General features: G+C 58.6%; 1 protein-coding gene across 7 annotated transcripts in view; it reads right to left on the reverse strand.

Moving 5' to 3' along the window:
- Positions 1-12712, reverse strand: part of TUB (TUB bipartite transcription factor) — an 81169-nt gene that overhangs the window by 8116 nt on the left and 60341 nt on the right. For 3 of the 7 annotated variants that reach the window (XM_074372443.1, XM_045524119.2, XM_045524115.2), the window contains exons 2-7: positions 6972-7023; positions 6345-6507; positions 3324-3464; positions 1970-2137; positions 807-925; positions 178-375 (exon numbers count right to left, since the gene is read on the reverse strand). In XM_074372443.1, coding sequence (XP_074228544.1) covers positions 178-375; positions 807-925; positions 1970-2137; positions 3324-3464; positions 6345-6507; positions 6972-7023 — 841 coding nt within the window. The remainder of the gene's footprint in view (positions 1-177; positions 376-806; positions 926-1969; positions 2138-3323; positions 3465-6344; positions 6508-6971; positions 7024-12712) is intronic. The other 4 variants (XM_074372445.1, XM_045524118.2, XM_074372444.1 and 1 more) reach the window with 3 other exon arrangements.

Below are 12712 nucleotides of genomic sequence, written 5' to 3' on the forward strand. Positions count from 1 at the left end.
AAGTGACTCCCTCGCTCCAGCTCCCAAACACACACACATGCACCAACTAGGCACGAGGGCTTTCGTCCCCTGGGGGGGGACAGAAAGGAGAGTGTCGGAGCTGAGGCTTCCAGTCCCAGTCCAGCCCCCAGGACCTCAAGCCCATCTGGTGAAGCTGCGTGCCCAAGCCAATCTCACCTTCTTCCCATCCTCGCGGTCCAGGTGCAGAAAGTAAGTGGGGTACATGCCTCGGTCCATGCCCTTCTTGTCCCGTGTGATACGGCACTTGATGGTGATGCCCTGGGGTGCCGGCCTCAGTGCGAACTCCTCAAGATCCTGGACCTCAACATCCACTGATGGCTCTGGGGCTGTCGGGCTGGGGGCTGAGGCTGCCTCCTACAGAGGAGAGAGTAGGAGCTGAGCCCCAGGAACCCTGAGCAGCTAAAATGGACGGTCCAGGATCCAAAGCTGCCCCTAGTCGGGGGGTGGTGGGAGACAGGGCAGGGGCTCTGGGATGTGGGCCTGGCCACCCTGGCCCTGGGGTCAACAGCTGGCCCTTCCCTCACCTTAGCAGCCCCTGGGGGTGGAGGTGGATGAACCGGGCAGGTTCTAGAGGTCATCCTGTCCAATTCCAACTCCCCCACCCTTCTGGCCTGGCTGAAGAGAAAGGAGGCTGGGTGGGAGGACATAAGAGCCCAGTCAGGAGGAGATCTTGGTAAGTACCTGGCCCAGCCTTTGTCCCCAGAGAAGCCATCTCTCCATCACTTCTCCACACTCGCTCCCCTCCCACTGGGGGGATGCTGCTGGGCAGGAGCCTCTGCACTCACCCTGACGGACTTCCTGCTGGTGGCAGAGCTGGGGCGGGTGTTGCTGTTTAGTTGGGAGGAGCTGGAGCTGTTCTCTTCCTCCTCCTCCTCCTCTTCAAAGCTCATGCTGCCGGAGACGCCTGGGCCGTGCAGAGGAGCAGGAAGGGATGAGCCGTCAGACAGGCACACCTAGTCTCCCGTCCACAGGCTGTCACTTCTACACAAACACACACACACACACACACACACAGCGCCGCATGTACACACATGCACTCACACACTCCCACACATACATCCAGGTACACACAGGACACACTTCCCCTCTCTCAAATGTGATCTGGCGCTGGTCACTACCCTTGGGTGCAGCCCCACCTCCCAGCTTCAGCTCAGTCAGACCTTTCCTCTCCAGCAGTCAGGGTATCCCGTCTCCCATGTAGCAAGGCCTGAGTTGGGCTGACCCTGCGTGGGAGCCTCCATTTCTGGCCTCCACTAGAGGCCTTGGCTGGCATAGGCCATGGAATTTTCTTGGGAAAGGCCCAACTCCTTACTCAGCCTGACATATGGGGCCCACCAACTCCTCTCCAAAGCCCGCCTAGGCCCCCATCTACGTGCCTCTTCCCTCCTGGCATGCCATCTCCAGTCTCCAGCTGCCTCAGTAACCCTTTCTCCAGGAAGCTGTCCCTAGTGCGATTTCTCAGAACGTGTGCACTGCTGGGCTGCCAGCTGCCGCCCCATGCCGGGGGCTGCCACAGTCCCTGGGGCAGAGCTCATGGTGGGGAAACTATCAGGGCAGCACGCTTCCTGAGGGATCAGCCCTGCCTCTCAGCCTCCTGGCCCTGCTCCCCCTGGCTCAGTGGGCAGAGGGGGAACATTTGGCAAAAGCTTTTTCAAAGGAACCAAAGGGAAAGGAAATCTGTCCCTGAACCTGGGCCTCTCTGGGGGCATGAGACAGGGGTGAGGAGAGAGAGGACCAGGCTGTGGGCTGGTTGGTTACCTTCGTTCATATGTCTTTCCCTTAACTTAGCCTTATCAGGGGCCCCTGCCCAAGTTTCTCATTGGTCTCCAAGTGTGCCCCCTACCAGGGCCTGGAACAGACACAGGAGGGCCATGCTCTCCAAGAAGGGTGCATCTGAGAACCTGGGACTGAGCTTTGGGGGGTGTCACTGGACCCCCACGAGGCTCACCCTTCCTCTGCATCGCAGCACGGATGTCCTGCCCGCTGGGCTGTGTGCCCCCACCAGCTGCCGTCTCCCCCGCGTCCCGGTCGTGGTCCGACTGGCCCACAGTCAGGATCTGCACGGGGCCTCGGGCCTCAGACTCGTCTTCTGCCAGTGCTACTGGCCCGCCGGTGCCTGCAGGCCATGGACATTCCTGAGTCTCATCGGGGTTGGGGGGTGGAGGGCAGGAAGAGCCTGGATTCTCAGATGTCCAGGAAGAGGTTGAGGGATGAATGCAGGGACCCTCTGAAAACTTTATTTGCAAAACTGAATTTTAAAAACCGAATGACTGCTGTCAGCCTCTTAACCACCAGTGAGCTAGGAAGGGGCATGGGCTTCGTTTCTTCTGCTGTTCCCCCAGACTGGCTGCCAAGGGTTGCACTGAGATGCCCCACATCCCTAGGCAGACAGCAGCCAGCTACAAAACCAGCCACACAGTGAGAAGCATGAGAGGGAAAACAAAGCTGGATGCAGACACAGTGAGGCCACCACTCAGCATGGACGTGGCCAGCTCCACATCATCAATGCTGACATCCTCTCTCTCTTGCTGACGCGCATACAGACTCACACACGTCACTAAACATGTGGGACCCCTCGAAAAAGACCAAGGTCGCATACGCTTGCCATCTCAAATGGAGGGCCTTCCATTCCCCATCAACATTCCTGCCCAAAATGCCACAACCTCAGTACCAGAAGCAAGGCCTGGCCCACACATCTGGGCTCTGCCCAAAATGCTGTGGTCAGCTCCAGAAGCCTACGGACCCTGACGCCACTATCCAACCAGGACCCAGAGGCCTGGAAGTCACTCCCACAGACAAGGGTTGAAGAGACAGGGGTCTAGCCAGCAGACACAGGACTCAGGCCGGGGCCACTGAAACTGGCCTTGATCTCCAGGGATCTTTTCTGGAGGGAGAAGAGCAGAGGGAACAGACTGGTCTGTGAGCCAAGAGAGGGATTGGGACTAGAGGAGAGAGTGGAGGATGCCCAAGAATGGGACGGCAGCCTGGGAGCCAGTGAGCCCCACTGGAGGGAGCATCCTGGTCAGGATGGAGGTAGAGGCGCTCAGGCCAGGTGGGAGGGGCTTCCTGGGCCAAAGCTGAGCTGAACTTCACTTCCTGGCAGCACGGGAGGCTGGCCCGGGTGCCACATGAGCTAGAGGCAGCCTGTGAGCCGGCTGGGTGGGGGACCCGAGTGCCATTCTGTGCCCTCACCGAGGCCTTCCACCCGGTCCCTCGTGCCCAGGTCTGGAGGATAAGCCTCCCGCCAACCCCACAGCCGGGACCAGGCCTCCTGCGGAGGGCGGCAGTGAGGGCAAGCCAACCTTTGTGCTTCCCCTTCTTCTCCTTCCTAGAGGCCCCGCCCTGGCCCCCTGCTGCAGCTGCCTTGGTCCTCTTGGCTGAGGCTGGTGCTGTGGGGCGGGCGGCTCCCAGTGGCACACTGGCAAGCGAGTCGGCCTCTTGAACTGCTCAGGAGAGAGCCCAAGACAGAGAGAGAGAGAGAGAGAGAAAATGGGCACAAGGTGAGACCAGAGCTCCAGCACAACACTTCCCAGCTGCCCCACCATTGCCCAAGCCCCACCAGGGCCTCTGTACTATCATCTTTAATAGGCAGAGGCACACAGGGCAGGATGAGCTCGAAGGAGGCAGCACCCGCCCCCCGGCAGGGTGATAAAGTCAACAGCCTGGCCTGCGCCAACCAACCTAGGAGCAGAGCGGTCAGTGCTCTGGGTCAGCAAAGCTCTGGGTCAGCAAACGTTCGAGCCCGGGCAGGGCGAGGGAGAGTGTCTGCCAAAACACGCATCATCGGAGACGGTAGATGCAGACGGAAAAGGCTGCATCCCCTGGAAGAGACCTGAGCGAGGGCAAGCACTCCAGGGAGCCGAACTGCCTCACAGGGCAGCCCCTGGAGCAGAATAACCCACACAAGGAGCTGCACACCAGCAGAGAGGTCTTGGGAGGGCCACAGTTGGGTGTCTCCGCACCCTGCAAGCATCAGACCCCCACTCTGCTCAAAGTCCTTGAGTGCTTTCTCACTGCTGTTAAGAGGACGTCCAATGTTCTCCTGCAAGTCTGGCTCCTCCATCTCCCTTCCCCTAGGCCTAGCTGCACACTCACCTCGGGCACCCCAAGTCCCAGCCGTACCAGGCTCTTTCAGTGCCTCAGACAATCTGGACTCCCTTCTGCCACAGCCTTGCTCTGACTGTCCCACCGCCTGGACGGCCCTCCTGACTGCCGCCCCCTAACTCCCACTCCTGCAGATTCCAGCGCAGACCTCACTCCTCAGGGAAGCCGCTAGTCTGGGAGCAGACTCTCTGCCATTCACTCACTGAGCCTGGCTCCTTTCCATAAAGCACACCTAGGACAACCTGTTTAATTCTCACTCCCCTCCTAGACCTTAAGTTCATAAGAAAACACACACACCCATCTGTGCTCACCCATTTGTGGAGCCCCAGACTCTAATCCAGAGCCTGACACAAGGAGGCTCTCAATAAATATTTAGGAAACAGACGCATACATACAAGCACAGCCAGTAGGTCAAAACTCTACTGGGATAAACTGTGGGTTCTGATTTAGGTCAGACTCCCTCATCCTCCCCTGGGAATGATCCCCTTGTAGTTAACACTAAGAGCCAGCAGAGGGCAGAGCAGGAGGCAGCTGACGCTGCAGGGCGGTGGGGGCAGAGTGGGGCGGGGCTCTGGGAAACCAAGTCCCAGGTCAGCCAGCCCCGGAAGCAGCCTCCTCAGAGCTGGGGAACACTGGCCCCGGAGAAGCTGCCTGCACCCAGCCTGGTCTGGAGTCTCAACAGGGAACAGGGAACAGCATTCAGTGGATTAGACCTTGGAACGCACCATGGCTGCTTCAACTTTCAAAGCCATAAGAGAATTTTCTTCACTTCACAGAGAAGGAAGCAGATCCAGAGAGTGTAAGTGACTTGCTTATAGTTACAAGCAAGCAGGTGACCAGAAGCTCTGTCTTCTGACTTGGGCTGTGCACTCTATCAGGGGGGCTGCGATCTTTCTGGGAACCTGGCACAGTCAGTGCACAAGAAACACCCATCAAAACGACTGTACAGCTGTGACCTGCCGGACTCTGTCAAAGCCTCCAGATGCCCGCTCTGGCACAAAGTGGCAGGGCCCCGAGTCCCAGGAGCTGGCTCCCCTCCCATGTGCAGCCTCAGATGGCCAAGCTGGGCAGGGCAGGGAAGGGGCACTGATGCAAGGCTCCACCAGATGCAGATCAGGTTCTACAGGACCCAGAACAGTGGGGCCTTCTCAGCAAGGTGTTGCCACCACCCTTGGGATGGTGCTCACAGAGGAACATGAGAAGGCTGCCGGTGAGGGCGGGCCAGGGGGCCAGTTCCATGGGGAGGCAAGTTCCATGTTCCTTCCTCTGAAGGGCCTCTTGCCACAGGTGCTGAACTGAAGCACATAACAGGGGCATCACTGGGAAGGAGCCCCAAGAGGAGGCCACTGCCAGTTGTCTGAAGTGGCTGGAGGCTCCAGGTCCCAAGGAAGCGGGAGAAGGAGGAGAGCACCATGGTGGCTAAGATTCCTTCCAACTGCAGAAGCCAGATGCCTGCAACCTTCTTATAGTCAATAGTTGACACAGAAGACATGGTGATTACCAGCACCAGCAGGGGGCAGTGGGGACTGAGTCTGAGTCCTTCTTTCAGGCTCACAGAGACCAACCATCTGCCCAGCCTGACGTACTAAGCAACAAAGAGGGTCCTGAGCACAGGGAGGCAATGGAGCCACCCACCCTCCCCACCCCCAGGATGAGTGCAGAGAAGTCCATGCCCAGGGGACTCTGCTGAGAACCAGAGTGGACAAAGATGAGAGCTGGAGGCTGCTGGTCACCACGGCTGCATGCAGGGAACTGCAGGCTAGAACCAGGCACACTGAGGGCGCGGGGAGCCCAGGGAGGCGAGGCAACAGGTGTCTGTCACCAGAGGCACTGGGCGGGCAGGGTGATGGGTCCCTCTCAGGAGGCAGAATGCTGGCGGGGAGCAGACTATTCCACTCCTAGGCATTGCCTCTGGCTCTCAGTGAGATGTTCCAGATCAGAAACCTGGGCTTTTGGACTCCTAGATCCTTAAAGTTGTACCTTCTGGCCCCTGCACCTGACTCAGGAGCCCACGGCTCCAAGTCCCAGCCTCCCTCTGCCTGCCCCACTCAGCTGCCACCTGGGCTGGGTGCCATGCTCCGCCTGGGCACCCTGACAGCACGAGCCTCTCACCTGTCCAGGTCAGCAGCAAGTCCCTGAGGGGCCCCCCCAAGCAGTGCCAGGGTCTAAAGCTGTGGCACAGGGGCCACCCCAGGCTGGCGCCCCGAGGGCAGGGGTACCTTGGTAGCTGGTGCTGCCGCTGCTGCTGAGGTAGGACTCCACCAGGGGGGCCTGCTCCTCCGACTGCCGGGCCCGCCGGCTCCGGGGCCGCCCATCGGCGTTGGCCTGCACCATCAGGGGCTCCTGGCGCTTCTTCTTCTGCTTCTGCTCCAGCAGAGCCCGCTACAGAGGCACCGGACAGGCACAGGGGTTGGGAAGCCCCAAGAGGGCTACTGCCTCGCCCGAGGGAAGTCGCCCAGACTGGGACTGGAGGGGGCCCTGCTCACTCAGCTCGGTTCTAGAGGTCACAGCGGGGTCCACTGTGGCCTCATGTTCTTGGTGCCCCAAGACTTGGGGTACAGGGAAAGCGGGCAAAAATCAGGCCAGGTAGCTGCCCTGGCAGGATCACAGCACAGACTGCAGTCACCCGAGCTGCCTGCCGGCAGAAGCCCTGCATGCTGGGGCAGTGCTAACGCTGAGCTGGTAAAGGAGAGAGCTTGCTAGTCTCCTGGGAGGGGCCCCTCTCCCCACTAGACAGGATCACCCTAGGAAGGGGGCCAGCCCTTCCCCTGGCCATTGGACATTCCAGCTCAGACTCAGGCCAGGATGGTGAATCCACCCTTCCACCTGGCTCCAGCCTCACTCACCTGCCGGTCAAGCTTCTGCTGCCTCAGGTTGCTGCCCTCATCATCTAAGACACTGCAGGTGGAGAGAGGGGTATTCAGGGCCTGGCCACGAGGAGCCAGGACAGCCCAGAGCCCACGCCCAGCACGTCTGGGTTCTTTGAGCCCCTCCTATCATGGTCCCTGGGCATGTGGGAGAGGGAGGAAGGGTGAAGCTACTATCTGAGAACCAGCTCAAGACGTAAAGGCATGAGCCATCTTTCTGCCTCTTTGGGGATTTATCACCTGCTGGGATCCCTGCTGCCCCAATGACTTCCCAGTCTACCATGCCCAGTAAATACAGGAGGACACATTCCCCTTGGGCCCATGAGCAGGGCCAGGCCTGACTGACATCCAGAGGCATCAGGAACAAGCCAGGCCCAAGGCCAGGCTTCAGACCCAAGGGCCTGCCCCTCCAGCTCCACCCCTCCCTCTGTCTTTCCATCCTTTCTGGAGGAGCGTGGGTCTTCCAGGACAGACTCTCTCCCCATCTGTTTAAGGCAAACTCCTAGCTCTCCAGGTGGTAAAGTGGGGGTGCTGACACTGCCCCCCTTCCCCACATATAGAGGACTGAGAGTCCCCTCATTTGGGAGAGTGAAGACACTGACCATCCCCTCAGGACATGAGCAGGTTTGGGTGTGGGGCAGACACAGCACATCAATGCACAGCCCGGCAACTTGCCTCTAGGCCCTTCCCTGGCCACAGATGCAGCGCAGGTGGTTGCAGGGCATCAAATCCTGAGTCCCTAACTAAGGTCTTGGGATGGGCAGCATCGTCTCATACGGACCAGCCCCACGTCCCAGGATGGCAGAGCATGAGAGGGAGCTCCCACCACCTAGCTTGCTTTCTAGTCTAAGATGCATGCGTGAGGCCTATGCCCAAATCCTATCAAAGCCAAGGTCAGGACAGCTGCATGGGATGGGGTTGGAGCCTGAGGATCTGTGCTCTGGGAACCTCCAGGCTGCTCTGTCCCAGTTATTCTGGAGCCTGCCCCGAACCAGACCTTGTGGGGGTGGCTGCACAGGTACGCCCAAGTGTGTTGGGTTTGCGTGTGAGGCTGCAGGTGTATCTCATGCGTGTGCACATACCAGGAGATGTCCAAATGTGTGAGTGCATCTACGTGTGTAAGCACACCTGGATATATATGCATGCAGACACCTGTGTAAGAAGCAGTGTGCCCGTGCGTGCAGGTGAGTACAGCACACACGTCAGGGGGAAAGCTGACGTCACAGCACCCTGAAGACAAGGTGGGGCACTTCCACCTCCTCCTGACTGCAGCAGCCCTTTCTAGCTGGAACAATCATTGACCTGAAATGTCCTTTCAGCTCATGCAAACTACTTGTGCTGGGGGAGCCAGCCAGAGGGTGGCAGGAAGTCCATGGACTGCAGACAGCCCACCACCCATCTCTGGCTACACCCACCTCTCTAGCCACAACCTAGAGAGACTCTGCATATTTTGAACTAGCAGCTGTCCTACCTACTTGACATTTTGGAAGGATCTTCCTGATGCCTACAGGCTGCTCTGCACTCAAGAGGAGCCCCAGTGGGGACCTGGGGCCATGCACAGAACTTCCTCCTTCACCAAAACCTCAGCTGCCAGAGCACAGGAGAAAATACTCCTCAGCAGACATGCTTCTAAGTCAAGGCTTCAGTTTACCTAAAATAGTCCTCCTGTCTAAGAGTGCACATGGGCCTACCTGAGGGCATCGCCAGGCCCAGAGAACTGGGAACAGCTCTGAAAAATCCCAGATGGCTGGGATGGTGAGTGTCCCATCACAGAAGGCACACGCCACAGGCCGGGGGTTGGGGGAGTGGGGTGGGCAGCACGAGTTTTGGACAAAGGGTGACGGCACCAGGGTAAGCAAGATGCCTGGGAGCCCTGCCAGGTCCGAGAGGCTACAACTCCCCTACCTCCCTCTCCACCGTCGGCTGGCGGCCCAACTGGGTAACGCAAGGGCAAAGCAGCTCCAGAGGGTCAGTGTGCAAACATCCCTGTCCACCGCAGCTTGTGGCTTCCAGGGTATGGGTGACATCTGCAGTTTGGCTCTGTATGCCACCTGGCTGAGAGGGGCAGTGGGGACTGAAATCCAACTGTGTCCTGATTGCCAAGCTCTGTTCCTGGGCACACACAAGGCGGCCTGCCATCTCAGACATGTGCTGGTGGCCTGGCCACAGGAGCCAGTGTCATCTCCACCAGGTAGTGCTGGCTCCCCTTCCTGCCAGGAGAGGCCGGTTCCTGGATCCTGGGATGATGTGAGCCATCATGTTCTCCCAGGGCAGGGCCAAGGCTGTCATCTGGGTCACCCCTGGCCCCAGGCCTCGCTGAGCAGAGCAAAGATGACAACTTCCATGGTGCTGACACCACAAAGGTACTGACACCTAATATAAAAGGGGGACATCCTGCTGAGAGGTAAGCTCCCATTAGCAACGCCACCTCCGAACTGCTGGTCACAGTGGCTGCTCGACTGACAAAAGGTGGTCCAGCCACGGTGGCCTCCCTGCCCAGTGCCCCATTCACATCCTCATCCGTGCAGAGGGGTGTCTTCCCACCACAGACCACTGTCCTCCGGCCATGGACTTTCCACAGTTCCATGAAAGCATCACTTCCTCTCCTCCGTCCCCACCTCCATTCCCCAGTAGGGGAGAATGACAAAGAACTGCAGGCTTCAGTAACACAGGTCACTAGATGTGATCATAGCTAGAATGGACTTAGCCACCAGCCTTCTAAGAAAGATGGATGGACACAAGGGCAAGGCTTCCGAGATTCCAGAAACTCAGATACCCAAGGAGTGCCTGGAGAGCCGCCCACCACCTCCCTCGGCACCAGGCAGGCTGGAGCCTCGGAGGAAGGGAGCGTGCAGGGCTGGGGTTGGCGGGCAGCTGGGGAGAACCAACATGTGCCTGGTGAGTAAGAACACGCCTGGCTGAGCAAGACCCATCCAGGAGGGCCGGCAATAAATCCAGTGAAACGAGGAGGCTCCAGGAGTGGGCAGCAGTGCCACGTGCAGGAAAGCAGGCTCCTGGTACAGCCGCAAAGGTGCCAAGTTGACTGCAATTCCCCAGCCAGGGCAAGCTTGTACTGGGCGGTGTTTCTGCCTGACAACAATGTATCTGGAACACATAACAGCTGTCCCTGGTGATTAACAAAAGACTCCCCTGCATGTAGCTGAACAATGACAAGAATGACGGCTGTCTCCAGGGAGAGCAGAACCAAAGCTCCTCTCACCTCCTCAGCAGGCCCCATCCCCTCTTCATCCCCTCCTCCCCTACCAGACCGCCCAGACCTGCCTTCTCATTTCCCAATGTGGCACCTTCCCTCCTCAAGACTCTCCCTGGCCTGCCGCCTTCCGATGGGCACTGTTATAGACAGCACTAACCGATAACCACGAGAGGAGACAGTAATGGCTTTTTAATGACTCGGACTCCAATTATGGAATCACTGCCAAGGCCAGGCTGCCAGCTGCAGCCCTGCCAGGAAACTCGGGCGGGAGACAGGGCCCTGATGATGGGTCCTCCAGCTGCCCCGGGCGGCTCCTTCAGGACAGTCGCCTCGTTGAGGGGCCGGACTAGGGAGGCCCAGGAAAGCACTGGCCACAGGCTCGTGAAGGCCAGAGAAACCCAGTCTGCTATGTCCACCCATCCATCTGCTCTGTCCAAGGCCAACCACATGGCCCCTCTCCTCCCAGGGAGACAGCCCCTCCACATCCCCTTGATTCTTCAGAGGCACTGAATAGATACCTGGAGTGAACCACGTGTGATGACAAATGAATCAGGGACACTTCTCCCATGGGCTGGAAAAGCCAGGTCCCCCTCTCTTCTTAGACCCCACCGTCCACGCCCCGCCTAACCCACCAGAGCTGACCAGAGGCCTGTGGGCGAGGCCAACCTTGGGGCAGACCCACTCTCTATGCCCACTCCCTGCCTTCTGCCCTCACTCCTTGCCCTCGGTCATGGTGGAAGCCGCCCCTGCCGGACTCAGGCAATCAGGGAAGTGGGCTGTCAGGGGAGGAAATACGACCCAGGGTGGCTGGCTGCGAACTCCATGCCCAGTGCCAGACCCCCCAACACGTCCAGATCTGTGGCTTCTGTTGCCTAGTGGCTACTTGGAACATCGCGGAAACACAGTGGTGGAGGTAGGGGGCAGCTCCAGAAGGGAGAGGACCACATTGCTCACAAGAGCTCCAGCCTCCCAGGATGAGGTGTCTCCCTTCCACTGGGAGCCACTGGCTCCCAAACTTACCAGGTGCTGACTTGATAACTCTGAACTGCTGGGGAAGATGCCCCAGAATCAACCCTCCACGTCACACTTTTTTTCTAAAGCAAGTGACACAGGTGATTCTAATGCTCAGCTATGCAAATGGACACCAGGAGCCACAGCTGGTGATGGCTAAAGAACAAAAAAGTAATTGAGCAGCTACAAAGCTGGAAGTATGCAAATACAGCCTTCTGCTCAGATAGGGAAAGAAATTAGAGTGTGTGCAGATGAGTGTGTCTAACGCAGCCCCAGGTAAGACTGTGGAGGGGTCAGCTGAATAGCTAGAAGGGACGTGACCAGTGGAGCAAGGCCAGGGGTGCCAGCAGGTCAGGGCACACTTGCTCAGGCTGATCAGAAAGACAGGAGCACAGCACAGCCAGGCTTCCGCAAGAACTACTGGGCCCGGCGACGATACCCTGTGGGCAGGACGGAGCCATGGAAGTGGTGTGTGAGGCCGGTTAGACAGTGGAAGGCTTTGGCAACAATGCATCATGCCATTGTCAAGGACAGTTTCTAGCATCACGCTTCACTTGGTTAGCAAGCTTACTGATGACCTGACACAAGGCAGGCCTCTCAACAGACTTACAGGTTTCAGGGTAGAAGAGATACTGACTGTTCACTAAGACAGTATGCATTCAGAAGACCCTGGAAACCTAAAAGGGGGTGGTTAAGTCTTACAGGCGGGCCGCCAAACCCAGGCCTCCCCACACAGGCAGAACAGAGGAGATGGGGCTTCACACCAGCCTGATGAAAGACTGCAGTTTTGTTTACAGAAGCCTCGAGGTGACAGGTCAGTATCAAAGCCAGCTGACAGGACAGGGAGGGCAGCGACAGGACCAAGGAAATAACGGCCTCACTCTGCTCAGGGCTGGACAGGCCACACCGAGGCCCCTGCATGCAGCGCCAGGACCCATGCAGGAGGAGGGCATCCACAGCATCCCTGCTCCCTGAACCACTGCTATCAACCTTGAGTGTCCTGCTCCCTCTACCCCAGGCAGCAGAAAGATTTCCCAAGGACGCTCGAGCTGGGGGGGTGGGGGTGAGGGTGGGGGTGGAGAGAGAGTCCCTGTGGAACTGGAAGCAGAGGTCCTGCTCCTCCTTCCTTTGCCGGAGGTGAGGCGTGGGCCAGAGGCCCAGCACCGCTGAGGCTCCCTGCAGCAGCAGAAATGAGAGAGTCGGGGGTCTTACTTAATCAGTAATCATTCTGCGTCCCCGTAAGCAGAGAAGTATGTTGAGAATCTTGCAAGAACCAAGAAGAGGGGAAACCCAGAGACAGGATTGGGCTCACCCCAAGGGAGAATTTTCTAATGGTCTTGGCCATCTAATAAAAGGCCGTTTGCAGGGAGGCTCCAGGAGCCTCAGAGCCACACAGGGGACTGGACAGCCTGGGAGGACCCCTCCTGCCTGAGATTCTCATTCTCTGAGAGCCCTGCTTTTCCAGCAGCACCCCTGAAGCCCCACTGTGAGGGCA

This window comes from Camelus bactrianus, chromosome 10, assembly GCF_048773025.1.
Source record: "Camelus bactrianus isolate YW-2024 breed Bactrian camel chromosome 10, ASM4877302v1, whole genome shotgun sequence".
In the NCBI taxonomy this organism is placed as follows: Eukaryota; Metazoa; Chordata; class Mammalia; order Artiodactyla; family Camelidae; genus Camelus; species Camelus bactrianus.